Source organism: Nymphalis io, chromosome 9 (genome assembly GCF_905147045.1).
Source record: "Nymphalis io chromosome 9, ilAglIoxx1.1, whole genome shotgun sequence".
NCBI classification, from domain to species: Eukaryota; Metazoa; Arthropoda; class Insecta; order Lepidoptera; family Nymphalidae; genus Nymphalis; species Nymphalis io.
This window is the reverse complement of record NC_065896.1, coordinates 944666-972310: the sequence shown is the minus strand read 5'-3', so window position 1 is coordinate 972310 and position 27645 is coordinate 944666. Positions and strand designations below refer to the sequence as shown.

Genomic DNA, 27645 nt, shown 5'->3' with positions numbered 1-27645 from the left:
GTTATTGTCTGGAAGTTTATATCATCGTTTCAAGTCGAACGCTGTTGATAGCAACTTTATACGGACTTCGCGGAATCTTTCGCTTTGTTTTGCTTGAAAATATTTGTTTCAATTTAGTTTATATAATTTAGGATAGAAGTTATTTAAATAAATAAAATTATTTATTATCTGTTACGAGAATTAAATCAAGATAACGATATACAAACAATTTGATATTTCAATATTAACAAAAGTTTAATTATGTTTATATACAGCCCTATTCTTTCTCCCTCTTTCTGTGTTTGTATGCAAACAATACTCTTTTCAATTAATTCGTCAATCCGTCCATCTGTTTTACGACATTTGGTAAAGGTCTTTTCTGAATACGGATTGGTACATATTCCATCACGCTTCAGTGTGAGTAATATATATGTTGGGTTTCCTTACGTTTACTTTAACTAAGTATAAGATTGATTATAAACTCAAATTAAGCAAGTAAAACATATTAGCGCTTACCTGGATTTGAAACCGCGTGGACATTTTGACTCATCTAAAAACAAAAGTATTACGTTAAATTTATTAACATGGTTATAGATCGAGCTGACCAATCTTCCAGCTGATAATTGTACCGCAATTTGTCGGATAGAAAACAAGATTGTCCTGAACAAACGTTACGCGTAAACAAGTTACGATGCGGCTCCATCTTCATTAGCGTTGTGTAACTTTGCTATCACTCACAAGTGTGTCATACGAGTGTGTCATACCTCGGTTAGTGGCAGTTTGATTGTCTAATTTCGGTCAAGAACTGACCAAATGTTGTCAGTATGCCTGGCTTTATAAAAAAAATAAAAACTAATTATTAATTTTGGAAAATAATATTTGAGTTCCAACTAGGAGAGACTGCTTTTGATCTATCTAGTACTCGTATTACTCGTATTCATCTCGTGCTTAACGGTGAAGGAAAACATCGTGAGGAAACCTGCATGAGTCTAATTTCATTGAAATTCTGGCACATGTGTATTCTACCAACCCGCATTGGAGCAGCGTGGTGGAATAAGCTCCAAACCTTCTCCTCAAAAGGGAGAGGAGGGCTTAGCTCAGCAGTGGGACATTAACAGGCTGTTACTGTTACCTACTTTAGCAATCATAATTGAATTATTTTTATAATTTTTAATTTGAAAAGTTTTCTATTGATTAACAAAATTATACGGTTTTATTTGGACATTTTTCGCGTGAAATATCTATAGACACGCCTAGGACCGACTTGTATGCCGTGACGGCACACAGCAGGCCGCTGTATGCCAGTTCTACTCCCTTAAGTGTGTGTTGCCATGCTACATACTTCGTTGCGATTTATTATTAGAATAATAAGAAAAACATATTTATTTGATAAAATAAACACAACTTATTTATTTATTGATTTTTTAATAATTAAATCTAATAATAACCATCAATTTCGATGTTACAATTTCATTGAAATTGTGCCACATGTGTATTCCACCAACCCGCATTAGAGCAGCGTGGTGGAATAAGCTCCAAACCTTCTCCTCAAAAGGGAGAGGAGGCCTTAGCCGATTAGTGGGACATTCACAGGCTGTTACTTTACTTTACTTTCGATGTTACAAATATGACGTCGGTCCGTGACGACCACAACAACACAACACGTGACGACGACAAAAACAACAAAAGGCAAAAATGATACGAATCTTCATAATATATCATTAACGTTATCTATTACAGAGAATGAACCAAGGACGAACAATGTGTATTAATGGAACCATCGTTTGCACGGAGAGTAATAAATGGGGGGTGTCAAGCGAGCAAGTGTCCGGCGCATTAACATGTCAACGTGTCGTTGGGAGAGATGAATTCTATGAAATAGGGATGGGATATATATCGATTAATTATAATAACGAAGGACTTATTATCGTATATAATATATCGTAATATATTTAATATTTGTCGTTAGTTCTTCGTTAAGCTACTAGGTGTAGATTGTAGATTAATTTTCTCAGAATCAAAAGCGTTTGCTAGCTTAGTTTTGTATTATTGAATAATCCACCATTTCTACTGGATATTCAAATTTTGAGATGAGTTTTTTGCATATACAAATAAAAGAAATATGTTTATCAATGTCACAAGCCCTCAATCACAGTATACATGACAGATGTTATATACGAGAAAAATACATGTCTCACAGCTGGACTAATTTCAGCCACGCCGCCCATTATCAAGAGAGATTAGCCAACTACGCAGGAGATATTATAGTGCACAAGTGTGTGCGCACACACATTAGATGCAGGACCAACGGTTTACGTGCTTTCCAACATGTTTTCTCTTAGCCTAAAACTTTTTCTCAGCTCACTACAAATGGTTATAAAATTATAGCTTTTATTGAACGCGGTTACAATTTTATTAGTGTTCATTAAAATATCGATGACTTTGGCCATCACTAATTAATATACATAATAAAGGGGTTTGTAAGTTACAAAGGAATAGCCATTAAATATAATATAAATTTTATTTTGTTATTCATTTTAATAAATGATAGAAAAAAAAATTCGTTATTAATTAAAAAAAAAAACTAATGAATTTTACAGTCAGTGTCACTCGGGATAATGGAGGATTCTATCAACTCGACACATCAAAATATGTTCAGACATTTAAAAGTTACTAAACTCGCATTTTTTAGAATAAGTAGGCTGACGAGCATATGGGTTACCACAGACATTGGCATTGTAAGAAATGTTAACCATGGCTTACATCGCCAATGCGCCATAAACCTTGTAAACTAAGATGTTTATCATACGCAGCACGTCTACCAATTTCATAAAATATGATAAACATTAAGATGTTTTATGAAATTGGCAGACGTGCTGCGTACCGACTGCGTAGCGACATGATGGTAAGTAATCACTACCGCCCGTAGACATTGGTGATGTAAGAAATATTAACCATTCCGTAAATCGGCAATGCACCATCAACCTAGTGAACCAAGATGTTATGTCCCTTGTGTCTGCAGTTATACTAGCTTACTCATCTTTCAAATCGGAACACAACAATACCAAATACTAACCCGTTTTATCGGCTATTTGATGAGTTAGTGGTACTTATCACCAAGTAAAAACATAATATTTTGTTCAACATGTAAAATAATCCCAATGTAACGCCACTTTAGTATTACGAGCTTAACTGACATGGGGTCTTGTAAATCTTTTTAAAACCTTTTAATCTTAATTCATCCTGTCAGAGGGCATAAAAGGGCTTGGTGTCATCGTTTAGGTTAAACGCTCGCGACCCACACTGGATTTAGGGTCACCGTTTACTTTACAATAAAAACGGCGTAAACAGGTACCGGAATGATTTATGAAGAGTGGATGAAGTTTTATACGATTTTTATACAGCTTATTTTACATAGTTTTTGGCTCGAATACTGAACATAAAATTCTGGTAGCTTTCGACTATGAGTCAACTCTCTATGATTTATGAATAGTGCGATAAAGTTTGATCGATTTTCTTTTACGTCGTGTCCTTATTTTATATTATGTATCTTTTAGGTTTAATTTACCCTAAGTAAGATTTATGATAGCAATGAATGAGTCTCAGGTAGAACTTGGATATCAATCATTTTAGCTAAAACTGTTTCGTTGTCTAACAAAACGTGAGACGCGTCATAATGTTGGCACTATTTTTTATCATGCATATACCTTTCACTAGCTGCTCTACGCGGTTTTGCGTTAAACGCAGTTTCCTCAAGATTATCAAAAAAGTTTTTTCAGAATAGAATCTTAGTTCCAGAGTTTATTATATCAGTATAGTTGTGTGGTCACTCCTGTTAATGTTATATATGTAATGGTTGATATGGGCCTTCGATATATATATGTAAATTAAATACGTACAGTTTTCGTAGATCATAAATGGCTTGACTTTCAAATCTGGGAAAAAAATAAATATTCCGTGGAATGTTAAATAAGCAGACAGTTATTCAGACAATTGTTTTGTTTGCAGCGTAACACAGATTGCGTCTGAAATGTTTAATTGTGTATCAATGAATGTAAAAAGTCAGCTTCGCTAGTCGAAGATTAACCGTTTAACATCGACGTTGCATATATAAATCCCACAATACCTTTTTATATAGAATAGGTAGTCGGACAAGCATATCGGCCACCTGATGGTAAGTGGTCACCAACGCCCATAGACATTGGCATTGTAAGAAATGTTACCCATCGCTTACGTCGCCAATGCACCACAAACCTTGGGAACTAAGATGTTATGTCTCTTGTGCCTGTAATTACACTGGCTCACTCACTCATAGGTTACTTCGCAACATGTCTGTTCACTTACAACTAGTAGGTGAAAGTGCGATGTTATGCAATTTAAGGTAAATGTCGCATAAATAGGGAAGTTTATATAGCTTTATTTAGTATAGTACGTGCGGTGAGCGATCAGGCTTATCACTGTAGAGATGGTTATATATTTCTAAATCATTTTTAATATAGGTCCGCTCTTTGCTGAAGAGCTTCCCTTATAAGTTGCTGGCGGCGTTTATCATACTCAAGGGCTCATTTGCTTTAATTATTTGACCTTATTATATTAAAAGATTGGTGATACATTTTGTATAATTAATATCTTATTTTAAATAATTTTATGTTGACGTTGTTCCTCTGCTCTATGCATTTCCTCTTCATATTTATTTGTAAAAAAATAATAATCCGAAATGCATCACAACGCCATATGTTGGTGATTGATGGTACAGTAGTGCGCAAACTATTTATTCCCTTATTCTCATAATCCAATGGAATACTTATCTGACTCGACTGGTAAGAGCTCAGGTGGTGGACTTTTATGTGCTTTTCAAGGCATGGGTATGTAAAGATGGGCTATAATTGAGAATTTGTTGACAGTATATGTAATAAAATTTAAACGCCTGTTTTAATTTAATAGCAATGTCGTATAAACGAGTATTTAGAATTTTTATTTTAATCAATATTACTTAATAATATTTAATGTAACCAATATACTGATATTTTTTTTTATATTGCAAAATATTTTAATATAATTAAAAAAGTGTTGATTATAATACTCTTATAATAAATAGCCTTAGGACCGTAGTATCCTGGCTATTTCTTTATCATGTTGAAAATTGTAAACGATTACAAAAGACCAGCTGAGTTTTCTCAGCGGATTTTCTCAGTTCAGAATATTTCTTTTTTAAAACCGGTCGTAGTTTTTATTTTAACCATCTTTAAGTCTAATGATTCTATATTGAAATTGAAACATCGATTTTAAGGGAGGAACTTTTTGCTCGAGAAACTTTTTGCTTGCAATTAATATGGAAAGTTACAACTTAAGCTAAGTGGAGGGAGTGCGAGTGTAAAGCACAACTCTGTTTAATTGAGCCAATTAAACTTGGAGGTAATTTGTTTGGTGATATGTTCATTTAGCACGATTCTCGAATCACATAACTAGTAACCAGTAACAGCGTGTGGAGAAGGACATGTATAGATAATATTATTTAATATAATATTAGTTTTCGACACGATTTTATGTCAGTCAGTAATGTCGAATTATTATTTTATCTTTTAAAAGATTTGTAAGACTTTGTGTTCGATTTCTTTCTTGATAAGATTAATTAAAAATAAAGAAATATTTTTATTTTCAGTTTGTGTGCTATTTATATATGTCATTTTAAGAGATAAGAGAGTCAAATTAATGAGAGGAATGGGCTCAGTGAAAGCCTTGAGACATATTATGTTTATATAAATAGAACATCAAATAGACTCCTTTATAATAAAATTTCTAATAAAAATATGTTATGAAAATAAATCGCTACTGGAAAAACACGTTATTATTTATTTCTTGCATTTTAAGTATTATTATAACTATGCATAAAATTACTCTTATTCAGCACAAATCAAAACTTATGACCTGAAGCACAATATAGAATTGTTAACAAAAAAATGGTGTGAGTACCAAGGTACTCACGAGATTTGATGCATAAATATATGAGCTCATGAACTGATCTCACGCACACATTAACTCACAATAACAAATCTTACGCTGACTTCATCTGACGCTCCTATCTAAATTAGCCCTTACCGTGTATCGAGTGCCTTAAGCTAAGAACTCATGTAGCGGTTTTCACCTGTGCCCGCCAGGCAAAGCGCGCACCCGCTGAAGTTGCGGGTAACCGCGACCCTAACGTGAGTGTTCTACTCGCAAACAATCACACACGTTGCGGGCGTAAAACGTGTAGTAAAATGTATTAAATTTTATACGTCTGCATTCTACAAAAGCCGTGAGCTCGCAACCACGGCTGGCGTGGGTAAAAACCGCTTCGTGAGTTCTTAGCCTTAGCGTTTTTAATTTTTTTGATGTGAAGTTCTTACAAATATATTGCTTTTAATACTTTTATCATTTTGAGAAAGATAACTACTAGCCTAAAGATAGCGTCCTGTAACTGCCACTTTGTTATACATATATGTTTATATTATAATTATCCTAAATTTATATTGACTTATTTTCCTTATATCATTTTTGATACAAGCTATTCGCAAAGCACCTTCAAAGGATCTAGCGGCAAAGCCGGCAAATAAGTTCAGGAGTTAATCTTGTTGCTAGTTCAGACCGGCGGGCAGAAATCAGGTCGGTAGCTGAAGAGCAATTCGACTAATTACCAGAACGATCAACTTATTGGTAAATATGCATCCATTATATACGCTGACGTCAATCAACGTATGTCAAATACGTGTATATAACGACTAAACCTTAATTGCAAGCCTGTATTCAGCCTTACTTATAAACGTTATTTAGCGTCTAGTTAAAAACTGATTTTCTCTTTCTGTCATTATTGATTAGATATTCGAAAAAAAAGACAGCATTGTTTACTTAACCACTCGCTAATAACCTTTATAAATAAGGCCGATAATTGTTAATACTATTGATTATAAATAAATAAATAAAATTTACACGTCAATGTACACTTGTTATTGATATACATATCAGTGGATATTATTATTTGTTTTTTTTTTTATAGAATACGAAGGCGGACCACCTGATGGTAAGTCACAAACGCCCTAAGACATTGGCATTGTAAGAAATGTCAACCATCGCTTACATAGCCAACGCGCCACCAACCTTGGGACCTAAGATTTTATGTCCCTTGTGCCTGTAATTACACTGGCTCACTCACCCTTCAAACTGGAACACAACAATACCAAGTACTGCTGTTTTGCGGTAGAATATATAATGAGTGGGTGGTACCTACCCAGCTTGCACACCTACGAGCTTGCACAAAGCCGTACCACCAGTAAATATTATTAAGTATTAAATCCATGCTATTTTTGAATGCATATTTTTGAATGCATATTTTTGAATGCATATTTTTGAATGCATATTTTTGAATGCATATTTTTGTATGCATATTTTTGTATGCATATTTTTGTATGAGGCAATATGCACATTTTAGTAGTTCGACTTGTCTCTATTCAGTCAAGTATAGGCGTATTAAATTTGTATTTGTTAACAGATAATTTGAACTTTTTCCGAGATAGCGTTTTTCTTACATAAATAAAGCTATTAGATAAACCATACCTACACACATCTACCCACTAATCAGGGTAATATGAATATGAACTTAGGTTTCTCAATTATAATTATAATTGTAAAGATAAACTCTGCTATAAATATATAACTAATGTTTATTTTATTTAGTCGGCCTCATCACTTCGCATAGAACTCACTGTCGTCATGTTGTTGATAATATATTTACTCATATTTGGACTTATATCGTGTTTAGGTGAGTTTCATTTTTTATTATCATGATAAATAGGGCTGAAACTACCTATTCCCTAATAGGGAAATGTCCCTGCGAGCAGTCGTGTCGGCGATGCTCCGTCGGGAATCAGCGTAGAGCCATAGCCTTCTTCTGTGAGACCGTCATGATCCAGAAGGAGATGGCGGAGTGGGAACGGTGGAAGGGGCCGATCCTGCTCGGAGGAGACGACGTCGGTGTCGTCTCGGCCCATCACAGCTCCAACGCCCGGGGCTTAAAAGATAGGGAGTAAACCTGGGGCCGTGGATGCGTGAGATGGGGGCCTCGCATGTCCAGTTTCAGACGGCCCTGAGGAGGACGGCAGCCGGGATAGCCTCGTGCTGCCGTACGCACTAGCGAGGAGTGCTTCGCTCCCTAAGGAGAGCTCCGCCTAGCCACGAGCGAAGCACAGCACGGGAGGGGCCGCGGATGCGTTATATCAACATGATCCTGCAGCCTCTTCGATCCGTGTCGAGGACGGCCATCGCAGTGGTTTTAGTGGGCAAGAGTCCCACATAACCCAGTTCCCCCATGGGAGCTGGGTACCTTTCTGAAGGTTTCCACTGCGTGAAAAAAATATTGTTATTTCTGTAACAAAACTTCGAAACTCGATTTAGATATTGTTTATTAGGTTAATCAATAACACCATTGTCTACATTAAAATGTTATACACATTCCAATATACACATTCCAAAATAATACATATTCCAAGCGAAGAAGGAAGAGATATAAACAAACCTTGGATATCCCATACGATTTGCTATTAGCTCTGCTATATTATGCATCGGAAATAGTTCTTGATTAAAATATTTACATTAATTTAACTTCTAAAGTTCCGATAACAACTTCGCCGCCATTAAAGATGCACTTTTTTAGAACACACACAGTCTTCCAGACTTTCAGTAAAATTAAGCACACGAAAATTAAGTGGTGCGTGCCTGGGATTTGAACCCGCGACCATCGTTTCAGAGTCACGCGTTCTAATCACTGGACCATCTCCGTTCTTGAATAATGTATTAAATAAATATTTAATTTTTAGATGGAAAATTCAGATGTGACTATAAATATTTTAATGACGCTGAGGGCTACTTAAAACTACATAGGGTGCCAGCCAATTGGCACGAGGCCAGACTGCGATGCCATCTTGAAGGTATCATATTTTTCTCCGTGCAATCATTGAACGTGTAACTTTGTATTTCAGTTATTATATTTATGTATAAAATACTATATTAGTGTCTACTCTTTCAAACTAAAACTACCTCGATACTTGTTCTTGTTTTTCTGTCTGTTTGTCCGGGGTAATCTACAAAACGGCTATAAGATACAAATGAAAATAACCAACTAACCTAACCGATACCTTTACGGTACCAGTTAGTCTTTAGTTCGTCAAAATCGGTTGAGTCTATCAAAATTTATAACATTCAATGTTTTATCTATGCAAATGAATATATATATATATATATACATCGCTTATTTAAAAAATATGATAACAGGTGCGAAGTTAGCGTCACCTCTTAATGAAAAACTAAGATCTGCAATGAAAGATGTCATTAAATTGGAAAATACATCAAGATGCGTCTTTACTGGAATACATAGTGTTTTCTCGAGGGGTGATTTTCATTCTGTTGAAGGTATTATTGGATTTATTTAATTATTTATAGCAATATATAGATGTATAGCTAGTATATCTGATAAAATTATATTTAAATATAGTTAGGAGTTAGTGTTCGTTGATTTTCATGCAGGATATGTATACATATAAATCATTTAAATGATTTCCCACAGAATTATATAAATATATTTTTATATAAATAACTTGTTGGAAAATATAACTACCGAGTTTTTTAATTAATCGTCTCGGTAGATTCTACATTCCAAACCGTTGTCAGCTTTACATTTAATTCAATACTCTAACTTGGTTTTAAAAAGCTTTTATGAACATATTAAGATAAAAGTACGACATCAAACTCACACATTCAAACGAAAATGGAGCTTATCTTTCGAATTAACATAAATCGACGTTACATCAATTTAAAAAATATTTGTATTTTATAATTTGCAAACATAAATTCGTATATAATATTTATGTTTGTTACATTAATACTAGCCACCCGGCTTCACACGGGTAGATGTTGAAAAATGTATTTTGAATAGGATTCGCGTAACGAGGGTTGCTAAATTTTTAGTCAATCGAACCTGATTAAAGATCTCTTAATTAGTTAGTTAGTGGTATTTCCCTTTTATATATAAATAGAGAAGCAATTTATAATGTTGTGTTGACCTTTTGTCTCTAATAAGATAACCGATGCACACATATGCAGATGCAAATCAAATCATATTTTATTTGAAATAAATAAAAAGATGATGTTATTAACCTTATTGTACCATTAACCATTATATTTTATTTTATCAGTTAATTTTATAGGAAAAATGGGGATGGTAAGTGGTCACGACCGCCCATAGACATTGACGATGTAAGAAATATTACCCATTCCTTACATCGATCGTGTGCATAATTTGTATTTATAATTCATCTCGCGCTCGGCGGTGAAGAGAAACATCGTGAGGAAACCTGCACGTGGTGGATGAAAATGAAGTTCTTATACTGGTTGGTGTTTTCAGTATTGGAACAGCGTAATATAAGCTTCAAACCTTCTCCTAAAAAAGGATAGGATGAAATATATTTGTAATAATATATAAATTGGTATTGTTGTGTTCCGGTTTGAAGGGTGAATGAGCCAGTGTAATTATAGGCACAAGGGACATAACATCTTAGTTCCCAAGGTTGGTGGCACATTGGTGATGTAAGCGATGGTTAACATTTCTTACATTGCCAATGTTTTTTTTTATAAATTATAAAAAAAATACATACATTACTATAAATTACATTCTTAAGTCATGTATCCTCTTTCAGGTATACCTTTATCAAAGATTCCCCACAATTGGGCAGATGATGAACCTGATAATTATGACGATAATGAGAGCTGTCTCCTGATGTTACCGACCGGACTGTTAGCTGATTTTAATTGTTCTGAACCATTGCCTTATATGTGTTACAAGAAAAGCGCTAAACATTTGCATCTCAATAGTTGCGGAACAACCGATCCTGGTAATAATCTTGGTTATAATTATCAAATGTCTTATTATAATATCTAAACAATATCTTATCTAAGTTATTCTAAGTTCAGTCTTTCTGTGAACTTTTAAAGTTTCCTTAACCGAATACTCGGTCTTTTTTAGACTAAATCAATCATTAAATAAAAAAGATAATGTAACTCCTTATATTCAAGGTCGTAATATTTATAAGTTTTATTTTAAAATTTACTTACCGTTTTAATTTTAGAGTATGAGCTAAACCCTAAAACTGGAAGCTGTTATAAGTTTCACAGAGTACCTCGCACGTGGTCGCGAGCGTACATGACATGTACTGCTGAAGGAGGCCACTTGGCTATTATTAACAGTGATAACGAAGCCCAGGTAGGCAAGCGCTGAATTTACTTACAACTGTTTTATCATTGAAAGAAAGAAAAATGCTTAATTGCCTTTAAAAAAACTAGGAGTTAAATACAAATAAATTCATTAGATTAAGAATGTATAAGCAGTACAGTACAGTAACAGCCTGTGAATGTCCCACTGCTGGGCTAAGGTCTAAGGTGGTGCTTGCCCGGGCTTGAACCCACGATCATAGGTTAAGATTCACGCGTTCTTACCACTGGGCCATTCGGCTGTGAGTTTGTTACACACATTCATGTGCTTAATTTGTGATTATAATTTATCTCTTGTTTTACGGTGAAGGAAAACATCGTGAGGAAACCTGCATGTGTCTAATTTATAAAAATCTGCCACATGGGTATTCCACCAACCCGCATTGGAGCAGCTTGGTGGAATAAGCTCCAAATCTTCTCCTCAAAAAGAGGAGAGGAGGCCTTTAGCCCAGCAGTGGGACATTCACATCTATCAATTAGTTATCCAACAACAAAGAATCACCCCCTATCATGCCGACGAATACAGTAAGCAACGTGTCATTAAAAACGTATGTCCACCTGTCATATGTCGAACAGCTTCAGCCAAACGACAACCTGATTTTAAAGCAGTTTATTTGTATAACAAAATATATAAAATAAAAAATATACATCCCTTATGTAATCGTGAAGCTAAAGTAATTATTAAAAATGGCTACTAGGACTAGATTATGAACAAACTGAACTGTTGTTGCTATATTACTTTGTAAAACAAATTACACATATACACACATACACATACACACACACACACACACACACACACACACACACACACACACACACACACACACACACATGAAAACTCACACATACCTACACACTCAACTAATATACAGCATGAAATAATTTAATCACTTATTTTTATTTACATAGAACGATATGACACTAAAAAGACACTAATTTCTGTAATACAGGTCTTTGAGCCTAGCTCAGAAACCTGATTTCTGAGCTAGGCTCAAATTTCTTATGACTTCATTATGCTTTGTAACTTTCTACGTGAATAAAGATTATTTATTTATTATTATTATTTACAGGCTGTTACCATAACAAACACAGTTTCACATTCATAATATTAGTAAGGATTTCGCTTTCATTTGCGTTATTTATCAAGTATCATCATTGTGAATTAGCGTTGGAATGACGACAGTGGCTGCATATTTCACTGTTAAGATTACTTAAAAATCAATTCATTATTTTTTGCAGGTGATTAAAGAGATTTTTGCCAAAAACCCTGGACATTCCATGAAAGGAAACTTCTGGAAAGATATAGCATTTATGGGATTTCATGATTGGGGAGAACACGGAGAATTTTTAACGATTCAGGGTTAGGAAAAATATTTTTCACCATTTTAAGTACATGAAAATTCAGTGGCGCTTGCGCGGGTTTGAACCCACGATCATCGGTTAAGGTTCACACGTTCTAACCACTGGGCCATCTCGGCTTAATATAAACTTTAAGTAAATCAAAAATAATATTAGAATATATATTTTAATAATGTATTTTTAAATTTTAATTACAACAAAAATTAATCAATATTTGTTGTTTCAAAAGTCAGAGTCCGATTTTGTTACAAATATAGTAAGTATTTGAGAGTGCCATAGAGGAAGTTTCACTGTTTCCTCCTAACTCTAAATCTTTCTCGTCAGGTGACACACTTTTAGAGGCGGGCTATGACAAGTTTTCACCTGGAGAACCAAATAACGCGACTACAGGGGAATACTGCGGTGCCGTATATCGCAATGGGATGTACGATGATTTGTGGTGTGAAAACAAGTACGCGTTTATCTGTGAGAAGGACGCGGACAGTCTATTGTGCGAAAGTGACGACTAGAGTGTCAATAGTTTTACTGAGAAATATATAGAATTTTCGGCTATATCATTGAAATTGTTTTCAATAGTTGTCTTTGTTTTTTAAAAATATTCCACGATATTAATTTGATGATATGAAACGAATTCTTTTAAATTGCATTTGTCGATTTACTAAAGTTGAACACCAAGAACAAATTAATTAAATTTTATTTCAAATAAATTGCACTCAGTGAATTATATAGTGAAAATATAGTATCTTTAATTTTATCAATATTTTGTTTCTTTTTATATTATGTCTATAAAACAATCTAATCATATACAACACTGGTGGGCCTATAGAGTAAAGTAATGTAGCAGCCTGTAAATGTCCTTATGCTGAGATAAGGCCTCTACTTCTTGAGGAGATGGTTTGGATTTTACTCCACTACACCGCACGTGGTAGAATTTTATCCGCCACATGCAACCTGCATGTCCTCTCGATGTTTTCCTTCACCATTAAGTACGTAATGAATTATAAACACAAATATGAGCTTGTGATGGACGCATACTGACTTATATTATTATACTAAGGCATAACGTATAGAAAGTTAATTAGCTGAATTCATTTTTTCAATTCTGATAGGATAAAATAGACATTGGTATTGAAATATTTCAAATAATGTTGTTTCAAAAAAGTGTTTATATATAGAAGAAAATATAATTGCAATAAATAACGTCAAAAAGGTTGGTGTAACATATAATGTGCTAAATATTATCGGCATTACTTATAAAATAATGCCGTGTTTTCTTCTCTTGAATGTCAAATCAATAATGACATAAAGAGAGATCAGTGTTTAACTAAACAGCCGCTGAGCAACGTTCATAAGGCCGTTAATTAATAAATTTAAATCTCACGTCAAAAAACAATGATTAAATAGAAGTGGAGTTCCCTCTTCCTATTCCCTAATTCTCATAATCCGATGGGACGGTAATCCGACACGACTGGAAAGAGTTCAGGCACAGAACGGCTTTACGTGCTTTCCGAGGCACGGGAATGTAAACACTTCGAACTTCCAGACTCCGGCTGCCATCCAAAAACCCATTAACTTTTTATTGGCTCGACCTGGGAATTTAATCTAGGACCTCCGGATCTGCGGCCTTACATCAAGCCAATAGACCAACGAGGCAGTCAAAAAAAAATCATACATATATATTATGTCAATTCGATAAATAGAATATTCTATGATAGTAAAACTAAAGATTCTTTGTTCGATTCTTACTCAAGACAAAATAAATTCTTTTTTTCTTGTGATTTTGTACAATATTTATAGAAACATAACTTAACAAAAACCGTTTAAAATTACAATTATTTAAGCGAAATAACAAATTAAACTATGTCAATCAATTAGTAATGTTACAGTGTGTTTATTTGTTAATAAGCTTAATTACATTATATGTTTAAGCATTTGTATGGCGGATTGTTGCTATCTGATATAATAGAATAGGTAAAAATATATTTTTATTTTTTTATTTAGATTACGCAAAATTTTACACCAAATATGTGGGCTTAGTATAAATTGATAATCTTTTTATTAGTGTAATATTTAGTTGTTATTTAGTTGTGAATATTATTAATGATTTACTATAGTTATGTATTTTATTAATATATTTTGTTTATTTAGTATGAAATTAAGGAATTCGAAACGAATATTGAACATCGTTACACTTATTGATCTATTTACGGCAATAACAAATATATTTCGTCTTTGAATATATTTTTTGTGTTCCCAATCATTTAACGGCATGTATCGTATTTTGTGGGTCCTTGGGATGGGCGACTATTTAACTTTTATGTGAAAAATTGTGTTTTTACAGGAGATACATCTTGATTAACTTAACAAGCAAATTCTTATTTAAATACAAAATTTAAGTCAAACCGTTCAAGCTGTTTTCGACATACACGATATAAATTTATACTTACTTTATATAAGAATTGTTTATTTAATTTTATTATAAGACTAGCTGTGCCCACCACGGGTATATTTTAAAAACGTAAAGTTTAAAAAAAAAATCACTAAGATCAGATTTATAATATTTCAGTATATACAACATTTTTAGATTTTTTTTTGGGATATTAGTATTTATTGGTTTTTGTCGCACCCGAATCTAGATAGGGCTATGTGTAATTGAAAGCAAAAATGAGAAAAACATCATTCCCTTAAATCTATGCTGACATACTTGAATTTTTTTCCCTGTGCTTTATTTATTGTGACTGCAAAGGATACCTTTACAGACTATGTCATTTTAAAACTAAAACGTAAATCTGATTTTTTTAATAAGTACTTGTTATCAACTAACCGACTAACTAGTTCATTTTTCGCCCAGAGAATCGGAATTGCGATTCAACTCCTTTGAAAGGTTTGCCGTCACGATTTTTAATATTTTTAATTTTTATTTGTATATATTTAAGGCTTTACTTCACTTGTCAAACCAACCAACTAAATATAAATTTAACAAAACCATAAAAAATACATATAAAAGGTTATAGTTAACCTTAAAAGTTAGACATATATAAATAGGTTTCTTAAAATTTTAAATATTTCTTACAATATCTGTATTAGAAAGCTTAAAAGAAAATTTAATACTATATTTTCTTGATAATATAGCTGCTATATGTTATTATTATAATTTTGATAACGATGTCATTAAAATACATTACTGTTATTCGTTATACTGACATTATATATTCAATTACCTACGTTTAATTCAATTGGTATAGCTTATTTATAGGACTTCCTACGAACTGTCTTAATTATTTTATGGAGCCTGGATTTTTAGTAAAAAGTAAAGTAACTGTGAATGTCCCACTGCTGGGCTAATGTCTCCTCTTCCTTTTTGAGGAGTTTTTGGAGCTTATTCCACCACGCTGCTCCAATGCGGGTTGGTGGAATACACATGTGGCAGATTTTCAGTGAAATTAGACTCATGCCGTGGAGTACCGGCTTAGAATAGTACTCCCCCAATCTCATCCCGTGGGTGTCGTAAGAGGCGACTGAGGGACGGGGAAAAGGGGGGATGGGCAGCAGCGTCCCCCCTCCCATAAACATCTTACCCCCCTACTGTGCTCGCCAACACGCCTGCCCAGCGCGGCGAGTATGGGCAAACCCCTCCATTAATGGCAGATGCGCCCAAAAAAAGGCCCCCAGTTACCGGCAAGCCCGCTAGGCCCGACCAAGGTAGCGGTCGCGGTATCGGCAGGGCAGGGGGTGCTAAGAATCACCGGTTCACGGCAGGCTACCGTATAAAACGACTGAACATGGCAACGTATAATGGACGCTCGATGAGGCTGGACCATCACCTCGCCGAATTAGAAATAGAGTTAAGTCATATAAACTGGCATATACTGGGGTTATCTGAAGTCCGAAGACACGGGGAGGACACGATAACTCTAGAGTCCGGTAACTTACTCTACTTCCGCGAAGGTGATAACCTCTCCCAGGGTGGTGTCGGTTTTCTAGTCAAAAAGGATCTCATTAGCAGCATTGTGGAAATCAGTAGTGTGTCGAACCGGGTAGCGTACCTTGTCCTAAAACTTTCCGACAGGTACTCCCTGAAGGTCGTACAGGTATATGCGCCAACTTCGACATACTCTGATGATGTGGTCGAAGCGATGTACGAGGACATCGCAAAGGCCCTCAACGACACCTCGAAGGCCCACTACAATGTTGTTATGGGAGACTTTAATGCTAAAGTGGGAGTACAAGATAGCGGTGAATTGAAAGTCGGACCTTACGGCTTGGGCTGCAGAAATCACAGGGGGCAAATGCTGGTAAACTTTCTCGAAGCGCAGGGGCTTTTTTTGATGAATTCTTTCTTTCAAAAGAAGCCTCAGAGGAGGTGGACCTGGCGAAGCCCCGATAACGTGACAAGGAACGAGATAGACTTTATCATTTCGAATAAAAGGCACATATTTAGAGATGTTTCAGTGATCAACAGGTTTAATACCGGAAGTGATCACCGGTTGGTTCGAGGCACTCTAAATATCAACTTAAAAGCCGAAAGATCGAGAATGATGAGGTCTACTCTCCGACCTACCATGCTCCAAGCTGCTCAAGGCTCCGAAAAGTTCCAAATGGAACTTCAAAATCAATTCACCGCGTTGGAAACCATAAGCAGCATTGATGAGAGAACCGACACGCTGGTCAAAATACTGCAAAACACATCCCGCAAGTGTTTTCCGCCACAGAGAAGAGACAACGCACCAAAACTCTCTGCTGAGACACTCGAGCTCATGAGAAAACGACGAGAACTACCATCGTTTTTGTCAGATAAGGCCTTAAACCGAACAATAAAAACGCTAACGCGACGCGATCTCCGACGCTCCAATACCCGTGCCATCAAGGCTGCGATTGAGCAAAATCGGGGATCGAAAGTGTTCGCTCGCAAGTTTGGGAGGCCGCGTCTGACAAAACTTAAAACTGAAAATGGTGGGGTCGTTACCTCTAGGCCTGAGATTGTCGGAGAAGTAGAGAGGTTTTATGGGCAGTTGTTCTCTTCAAGATCGGATAAACCCGTGGGAATCAGTATTGATGACCAGCGCGCCTCTCTTATGCGCCATTACTCCGAGGAGCTCCCGGTCGTTGACCAAGGAGAGATTAGGGCGGCTCTAGAACAGCTTAAAAACAACAAAGCTCCGGGAGATGACGGAATCACAACAGAGTTGCTTAAGGCAGGCGGGACTCCGGTCCTGAAAGAGCTAGCAAGCCTCTTTAATTCCGTCATCCAACATGGCAAGACCCCGGAAACGTGGAGCGGGAGTGAGGTGGTACTGTTTTTCAAGAAAGGTGATAAAACCCTCTTGAAAAACTATAGAGCAATCTCCCTCCTGAGTCACGTGTATAAGCTGTTCTCAAGAGTCGTCACGAACCGTCTCGCCAGACGACTTGACGAGTTCCAGCCCCCAGAGCAAGCCGGCTTTCGATCAGGCTACAGCACCGTGGACCACATCCATACTGTTCGACAGATTGTGCAGAAGACCGAAGAGTACAATCAGCCGCTGTGTATGGCATTTGTGGACTACGAGAAAGCCTTCGACTCCATTGAAAACTGGGCAGTGCTCGACTCATTGCAGAGATGTCATATCGATTGGAGATATATCGAGGTACTGAGATGTCTGTACAACGCCGCTACAATGACTGTCCACATCCAGGACTGTAAGACGAAGGCGATCCAACTGCGCAGAGGGGTGAGACAGGGGGATGTAATATTCCCGAAACTGTTCACCAACGCGTTGGGAGACGTTTTCAAAACGCTGGATTGGACTAGGTATGGAGTCAATGTAAACGGCGAGTACATCTCACACCTTCGATTTGCCGAAGATATCGTCATCATAGCAGAGTCGCTGGAACAACTCACCGAAATGCTGCGTAGCCTAGGCGAGTCTTCCCGGCGTGTCGGTCTCGGTATGAACTTGGACAAGACCAAGGTCATGTTCAATAGGCATGTCGTGCCGGGACCGATATACGTCGAGGGGAAATCTCTCGAAGTTGTTAGTCAATATACCTACCTAGGACAGATAATACAAGTCGGTAGGAACAACTTCGAGAAGGAAGCCGATCGAAGGATTCGCTTGGGATGGGCAGCATTTGGCAACCTTCGTCAAGTCCTCAAGTCGTCTATACCGCAATGTTTGAAGACGAAAGTCTTCAACCAATGCGTCTTACCTGCCATGACATACGGTGCCAAAACGTGGACACTAACTGCGGGACTAGTCCACAAATTCAAAGTCGCTCAGCGTGCTATGGAGCGAGCTATGCTCGGAGTATCTTTGAAGGATAAGATCAGAAATGAGATTATCCGGAAAAGAACCGGAGTCACCGACATAGCTTGCAAAATTAGCAGGCTGAAGTGGCAGTGGGCTGGTCACGTATGTCGTAGGACCGATGGCCGTTGGAGCAGACGAGTCCTAGAGTGGAGACCGCGAATCGGCAAGCGCAGCGTAGGGCGCCCTCCAGCCAGGTGGACCGACGACCTTAAGAAGGTGGCGGGCACCAACTGGATGCGGAAGGCGGAGGACAGGGAGCTTTGGCGCACCTTGGGAGAGGCCTATGTTCAGCAGTGGACAACGATTGGCTGTTGATTGATTGATTGATTGAGGTTTCCTCATGATGTTTTTCTTCACCGTTAAGCACGAGATTAATTATAATCATGAAATTAAGCACATGAAAATTCAGTGGTGCTTGCCCGGGTTTAAACCCAAGATCATCGGTTAAGATTCAAGCGTTTTTATCAATGGGCCAGCTCGGCCTGGATTTTTATCATTGATGTTTTTATTTTCTGCGTATATATTCTTAAAAATATCATTAACATATTATCTTATAATTTTATCATAAAATTTTAATATATTCATTAAATTTGTATAATCTGGTTAAGTTGGAAGTACCATGGTTTTAGGTGCCTTCCGAGGCACAGTATGACTTATTGTGACTTTGTTTAGCAAATTATTATTTTTTTATGAAAGTTATTGGGACCAAGATGGCCCATGGGGTGAAAATATAAACTACAACATTGATTTCTCAAATGAAAGTCATATTTAGAATTTGATGTGACTTAGCTTGCGCTTGGCGGTGGATACCATCATATGGAAACCTTTACGTAACACATATACATATATATAACTTCTTCTGTTTTTGTTATTTTACGCAAGATAAAAGAGCAACTGCTAATGTATATTTAGAATTATGTTTAGATGTCATGGAATTATATTTTTGTGAAATGTATAAAAAGTTCATAACACTTAATTCTAATGGAAAGTGTGTATGGCTTATCAAGTAAGCCGTCTGTTTCGTTTATTTTTCGTTTTTAAGGTGTTGTAATTTTGATTATTTTATTTATATGTAATATATGTGTATAAACATTTCATCGACATAAACGGTCAAGTTTGTAATCTATGGTTAATTTTATATTAAACTTTAAAGGTATATCTTTAAATGGTGTTTAAGGAGTGATTAGTTGGAAATGCTTTATCACTGTTTGAACACATTTAACAACATTTACAAGTACCTGTTTATAGGCAATGTGAAAATGTTAATTAATAAACATAGCAAGCGAATATTAGGTGCATCTCGCTTTATTTCAGATTACTATTTATATAACACCACTGGAAGCTGCAACAAGTTCCCCTGTGGAACTTGTAGCAGCTTCCATTGGTGAGCCGCGTAGATGGACTAGAGCATTTATGGCGAGCGCGGCAGAAGGAGGTAACTTCGCCATTATTAATAGTAATGCTGAAGCAAAGGTAACTAAGAGTTTTATATTTCATAAATTATTAGTAATTATGATAACATATTTCTTAGATTCAATTTATATTAATTTAAAACCATTCCCGAGAACACTTTTCGATATATCCGAATATCATATTTGAAATATATTTACGCTAGAAATACCGTTTACTGAGAAAGGCTATATAATTTCACGTTACGACCCTAAGTAATTCAGACACGAATAAAACCGTGGGCCACAGCTACTTTAATATAACTGATTTGAATATCAAAAAAGCATTATAACGTTGTTGTTTTCGAGTTCAAACATACCCGTAATAATGGATAGATATGGCTATCTTTAGAGAACTCGAAGATTTTTTTTATATCGAAATAACCGTTATTTAATGAAATATATAATTAAATAAGACTTATAAATAAAAAAGGGTTTCGTTATAAATAGATCTCATTTCCAAGGTACGTATAAACGTTTCACATTTAAAGGTTTTATTCAAATTATGTGTGATCTTACAAAATCTTGCTGAATAGAACTCATGACTCGACTTAATTACGTTTCCAATAATCGTTAAAAGCAACTTCGATCGTGACGTTAGTAAATTTTTAAATATAAATTAAAATACTTTTTGTTTACTTTTTAATATGTTCTGTGCTGTATACTTTTTTTTTTTTTTATAGAATAGGAAGGTGGACGAGCATATGGGCCACCTGATGGTAAGTGGTCACCAAACGCCCTTAGACATTGGCATTCTAAGAAATGTCAACCATCGCTTATAGCCAATGCGCCACCAACCTTGGGAACTAAGATTTTATGTCCCTTGTGCCTGTAATTACACTGGCTCACTCACCCTTCAAACCGGAACACAACAATATCAAGTATTGCTGTTTTGCGGTAGAATATCTGATGAGTGGGTGGTACCTACCCAGACGAGCTTGCACAAAGCCCTACCACCAGTAGACTCTGAATGCGAATAGTCAATGGTGACTTCGAACTAACACATGCGTGTGATAATATACCTAAGTTTGATTACTATCGTTTTACGTAATTAAGTTTATTTTGTAAAAAAGCAACGATTATTTTTTGCAAGGTCATTCGGGACGTTTTCGCTAAGAATCCAGCAACTTCTATAGTAGGAAATTTTGGGAAAAATAATGCATTTATTGGATTCCATGATTGGGGAGACCACGGAGACTTCTTATCAATACATGGTGAATTATTTGAATATTCATTTTATTACATAATTTTTCTTCCTGAGCATGAAACGAAGTTTTTATCTGTCTTAATATAAATAAACAAGGCCTAGTTTGTACGTGGTGTCAAACAGTCATCTTGATTATTATTTAAATTAAAAAAAAAGTTTATCGTTAAAAATAGTTTGACAATATGTCAAGATATTATCTTCAATACTGATTTCTCAATCAATAAATCCAAAATAGCCAATAGAGGGAGCATAAATGCATTCACTATTCCTTCACTAACATAATGCGATGGGGCTTCAGTCCGACATGACCGGACAGACAATTCTTTTATAAAATTCATATTTAAAATCCATTTTCGTTTTCATCAAGGCTATGTAATAGTAATGTTTTATTCGTGGAAAATTAATTTTAATATTCAATATTTTCCCCTTGTAGTCAGTAATGTAAAAACAGAATTTCTAAATCTAATATCTATTTTTGTGATATTCTAGGGATCTCAAGAAATACCGATCTCATAATATAAATTGACGATTTAGTAAACTCTAAATTTCATTGTATTAAGTTTGGTTAAATATATATATATTAAAATATATATTAAAAAAAAACGATTAATCATGTTTAGGAATCCGTAATAGCCTACGAATGTTACGAATGTTGCTAATTCCACCACGCTGCTCCAGTGCGGGTTGGTGGAATACACATGTGGCAGAATTTCAATGAAATTAGACACATGCAGGTTTCCTCACGATGTTTTTCTTCACCATACAGCACGAGATGAATTATAATCACAAATTAAGCAGTTGAAAATTAAGTGGTGCTTGCCCGGGTTTGAACCCACGATCATCGGTTAAGATTCACGCGTTCTTACCACTCGGCCATCTCGGCTTTTTACTCAGCCATCTCAGCTTTTTACTCAGGTTAACATCTGGTAACGATCTGTGGTGTGAGAAGAGCTTCACGTTCATATGCGAAAAGCAACCAGGCAGCTTGCTAAATCATTATATTTTAAAATAAAGAATACTTGATAAATTATTTTTTATTATTTTTACTAGCTAACCTGACTTCCTGTCTTCGCTCGGGTAAAATAAGCGTGCTAAAGTTTAACACACATAATTTAATCATGATATGTCATACATAATTTGCATAGGTATACACTGTTTTACTCGAGCATCAAATTTGCGCATACTCGCAAGCAACTGGTCCCATGACTCTGCACGGAATTCGTAACTGCGCGGGCTGCACGCGCAACAAATTCCACAATTGCAAAATACACAGCAACTTTTGATTGCATCCCATGCACCTGTTATAAAAAAAAGTAGTTCTGACTGATTTTAGTTACCGCACGCATTCTCAAGAGACACTAGTTCAATGTGCTGGATATGTTATAGATTTTTCCGATTGAGCTATCCTATAACATTTTTTTGGTCAGGCATTTGAAATCGTAGCCATAAAAGATAGACAAACCAGCCAATAAAAAGAAGATACTTATGAGTGAACCTGTGACAGAATATTTTAACGTTTCCTCACCTAATTTCTTTGCCATTTCTGCGAACTTTATATATGGTGTATCAACTTGGTCGTCCAACGGTGTTTGACAAATTCGTACGATGTTCGGAGGTAAGCTTGCGTTCCGTTCATTTATCACTATGCGATGTTTCCTTGCAAACAGAGGACAGAGGCTGTTGGCGTGAACTTTCTGAAATAATCATTTTGACGTGAACAATTGTAATGTATTAATTAATCTAGACGTCAAACAGGTCCTTCGCGCTAGACTTACCACGTCGCGTCGCCGCGCCGGCCGGCGGTAATACAACAGCGGCGCGACGGGGCATGGGCGTGAAGCGAGGCGTTGTACTCCAAGAGTATTCATATTAGTAAACAAACGAACGCCAATATGGCAGTGTATAGATCCGTAAATATTAATATAATATATCGGACTATTTCTATTCGAGCGCTATTACGTACCAGATTTTTTCCTTTATATATACATAATGTTTATTTGAAAAGAAACAAATCATTTAACAATCATTAGAAAATTGTTGGATGATATCCTCTTAAATATGTTTTCAGCAACCCGTCTTGGAGTGGTCCAAGTGTGAATAGTGGAATATGCTCCTTTTTCTTAAGAGTAGGTATGGACCGTAAGATACTAATTTAATGGTATCTAGTAAGTTCTTTATAAACTTCAGTAAATAATTAAGAATTATTATGTTTTATTGTAAGATCCAGCGTGAGTTAGTATGACGAATACAAGTACGTACATTCTTACTTGTAAACTTTGTTTAGCGGATTTTAGTTAAGCACTGATTTCTATATTTGTCATCAATGCTTTGTCATTCGAAAGAAGACACGGCATTCTTTAACAAATCACACTCTAAACAAGATTTTATTAAAGCTGTAAATATTGTGGCCTTATTTAAATAATTTTCATTATAAAACTTTCTATACACTTTCACACTATTACAGAGAAGAACTTTGATTGCTGGAATTAAGCTGAATATATTTTAAATGAAACTGGTATTGCATATAAATGGCAGTTACATTTAAAAATGATCATATAAATAATCGAAAATCACCATTACATATAATTATTCCTCCAAAAAAAAAACTAAGTAAATATATATTATTCCCGTTAGCTTGGATAGAAGTTCGAACGCAGTATTTTCAAAATAGATACAAAAGTTCAATTGACAGGAGGAGCGGAAAAGGCAAAACAAACTCCAAGAAGTTACTTTTGTGTCGACTTCACGAGGCAAATTGTATTACTAGTTGAAGAAAACCACCGAGAACCGGATTGTACTGGTTTATATAATTTACTCTATTATAAAACTTGATGTTACTTGAAATAATAAATTTTATATTATTTATGTTTTTTTTTTTTTAATATATAAGCTAGCGCTTGACTGTTATCACACCTGATGGAAAGTGATGATACAGTCTAAGATGGAGCGCGCTTGCCTAGAAGATGCCTATTCACTCTAGACTTGAAGGTACCCATATTGTAGGTGGTGGAAAAAACGGCGGTCGGTAGGGTATTCCAGATCTTAGCGGTGCGTATCAGAAACGAGGAAGCGATTCGTTTCGTACGTGTCTTAGATACATCAACAACGTACGGCTGCAGATCTTTACGATGCCTCGCAGTTCTATGGTAAAAAGGTGACGGAGGAACCAAATTAAATAGTTCCAGGGCACACTCTCCGAAATATATTCTGTAGAAAACCGATTATTAAATATAATAACAGGCACAAGGGACATAAAATCTTAGTTCCCAAGATTGGTGGCGCATTGTTGATGTAAGCGATGGTTAACATTTCTATGGGTGTTGTTGACCACTTTTTTTTTTTTTTTATAGAATAGGAAGGCGGACGAGCATATGGGCCACCTGATGGTAAGTGGTCACCAACGCTCTTAGACATTGGCATTGTAAGAAATGTCAACCATCGCTTACATATCCAATGCGCCACCAACCTTGGGAACTAAGATTTTATGTCCCTTGTGCCTGTAATTACACTGGCTCACTCACCCTTCAAACCGGAACACAACAATATCAAGTATTGCTGTTTTGCGGTAGAATATCTGATGAGTGGGTGGTACCTACCCAGACGAGCTTGCACAAAGCCCTACCACCAGTAATACTTACCATCAGGTGGCCCATACGCTCGTCCGCCTTCCTATTCTATAAAAAAAAATGTAATATATTTTTTTTTACTTCGAAAACAAACTTTAAAAAAGGAATTCATAAGTAAAATATTTTAAAAAGCTTTCTTAATCTCTCTAATCTGTAGTCTTAAATATATTTTCTAGAACTTTCTATTGCTGGTATATTTTGAGCTGGTATATATCATTATAATATGTATATAATAATACGCTGTAAATATATTACTAGTCTAAGGCCTTCCCTCCTTGAGAAAGTTTGAAGCTTAGCTCGCTCTACTACAAGGAAGAGGATTTACAAATGCAGCAGATTTTCATTCGAAATATGCAGGTTTCCTTACGACGTCTTCTACACCGTTAAGCACGCTAATGCCCAGAGGTATATTATCAGATGGTAAGCACTTCAACTAAATATGACGTAGCTTCTTTTGAAAATATCTTTAGTAAATAATAAGCCGAGATGGCCCAGTGGTTAGAAAGCGTGAATCTTAACCGATGATCGTGGTTTCAAACCCGGGCAAGCTTTACTGAATTTTTATGTACTTAATTTGTGTTTATAATTCATTTCGTGTTTGATGGAATGGATGGATGGAAAACATCGTGAGAAAACCTGAATGTGTCTAACTTCACTGAAATGCAGCCACATGTGAATTCCACCAACCCGCATTGGAGAAGCGTAGTGGAACAACCTCCAAAACCTTTTCCTCAAAAAGGAGAAGAGGCCTAAATCCAGCAATGGGACATTCACAGGTTGTTACTTAAAATAATACTCACAGATGGCCATCTTTTGAAACAGTCTTGTAAAGGCTTCCTTTCAAGTATGAGTTCAGCTGATGTCTTATGAACTTCTCCCTTCCATTCTCGTCTACGACTTTTACAGATCGGACGGCATCTGTATTAGTTTATCAAATGCAAAGTTTAGAAGAGGATGTAATACTCAAACAGATTGTAATATAGAATATTAGATGTACATAATACAAATTGTTATTAAATATTACTGGAGAGCCTGCCGTTCTTTGTATTAAACAATAATAATGTACATTTTTAATCTGGCAACAAGAATATTGACAGATGCTCGCCATGGCCGGAAATTGTTTGACTTTACGAGCATTGCGTGATATCAAGTTCTTACAATGAAATATACTTAAGGAAACTGGAAGCGCTTATCTCATATATATCATTCGTTGCCTTATTGGTTTATTTGTTTTTATGAAGTGTGTGCGAAGGGGGGTAGTGTAGATACGCTATGTTTTTCGTTATATGTCTGTTGTTTCTCTGTACCCCTGATAACGTATATGCGAAATATTATGATAATCGATTGACGTAACAAACAAACTCAATTTCGCTTTTTAAATAATATTAGAATGTATCTTGAGCGTTTTTTTAGTAGTAGTTTAGTTGTAAAGTTGTTTTTTTGCATTGCTGTATTTTTTTTTTCATAGTAAAGGAAGGCGGACGAGCATATGGGCCACCTGATGGTAAGTGGTTACCAACGCCCTTAGACATTGGTATTGTAAGAAATGTTAACCATTGCTTACATCACCAATGCGTCACCAACCTTGGGAACTAAGATGTTATGTCCCTTGTGCCTGTAATTACACTGGCTCACTCACCCTTCAAACTGGAACACAACAATTCCAAGTACTGCTGTTTTGCCAAGTTTTGCTGTTTTGTGTTTTTATTTGCACGATCACTTGAGTCTTAATCAGACGAGCAGAACAACAGTCTATTTATATCTCGATTCAATGTATAGGTCTGTTTATATTAGATTTTTTTAAGACTTGATAAAATATTAAGCCCTACAAATTAGTAGTCGCTGTTTCTTATGAATATATAAATCTGCTTTATGATTCAATAAGATTTATTATGATCCAATTAAGAGCCGAGATGGCCTAGTGGTTAGAACGCGTGAATCTTAATAGAGAATCGTGGGTTTAAACTCGGGCAAGCACCATTGAATTTTCATGTGCTTAATTTGTGTTTATAATTCATCTCGTGCTTGTCGGTGAAGGAAAATATCGTGATGAAACCTGCATGTGTCTAATTTCACTGAAATTCTTCCACGTGTGTATTCTACCAAACCACAGTAGCGTGGTCGAATGAGCTCCAAAACCTTCTCCTAAAAAGGGAGACGAGGCCTTAGTCCAACAGTGGGACATTTACAGGCTGTTGCTGTTACTTTTAAAATTCAATATTAATTTAATTATTAATAAAATTAAGGCTTACTTGCAAACGTCCTTTGGCCTTTTGATATCTTTGATGATCGGTAATTTTAACATTTATTCGAATGGATAATTAATTAGCTTTATATACCATTGAATTTAATATTGTCTTTTGAATATTTCGTAGCTATTTTTTTTTTTAAATAAAACTTTGAGAAACATTTAATGTATGTAAGAAAAATATTCG

At 35.7% G+C, this 27645-nt stretch overlaps 2 protein-coding genes across 3 annotated transcripts; one reads left to right on the top strand and one right to left on the bottom strand.

Moving 5' to 3' along the window:
- Positions 1-27645, bottom strand: LOC126770974 (uncharacterized). Of its 2 annotated transcripts, none has more exons than XM_050490612.1 (4): positions 27463-27645; positions 26011-26128; positions 496-529; positions 1-92 (listed from the first exon to the last, which is right to left on the bottom strand). In XM_050490612.1, the coding sequence occupies exons 1-4, from the start codon at positions 27513-27515 to the stop codon at positions 22-24; spliced, it is 276 nt and encodes a 91-aa protein (XP_050346569.1). In that variant the 5' UTR covers positions 27516-27645; the 3' UTR covers positions 1-21. The 2 variants fall into 2 exon arrangements, with proteins under 2 accessions (XP_050346569.1, XP_050346568.1); XM_050490611.1 differs by lacking the exons at positions 1-92; positions 496-529 and adding exons at positions 22628-22882; positions 23110-23278.
- Positions 7697-13397, top strand: LOC126770965 (lymphocyte antigen 75-like). The gene is made up of 7 exons (XM_050490602.1): positions 7697-7777; positions 8832-8942; positions 9286-9423; positions 10707-10901; positions 11136-11269; positions 12520-12640; positions 12964-13397. The coding sequence occupies exons 1-7, from the start codon at positions 7729-7731 to the stop codon at positions 13146-13148; spliced, it is 933 nt and encodes a 310-aa protein (XP_050346559.1). The 5' UTR covers positions 7697-7728; the 3' UTR covers positions 13149-13397.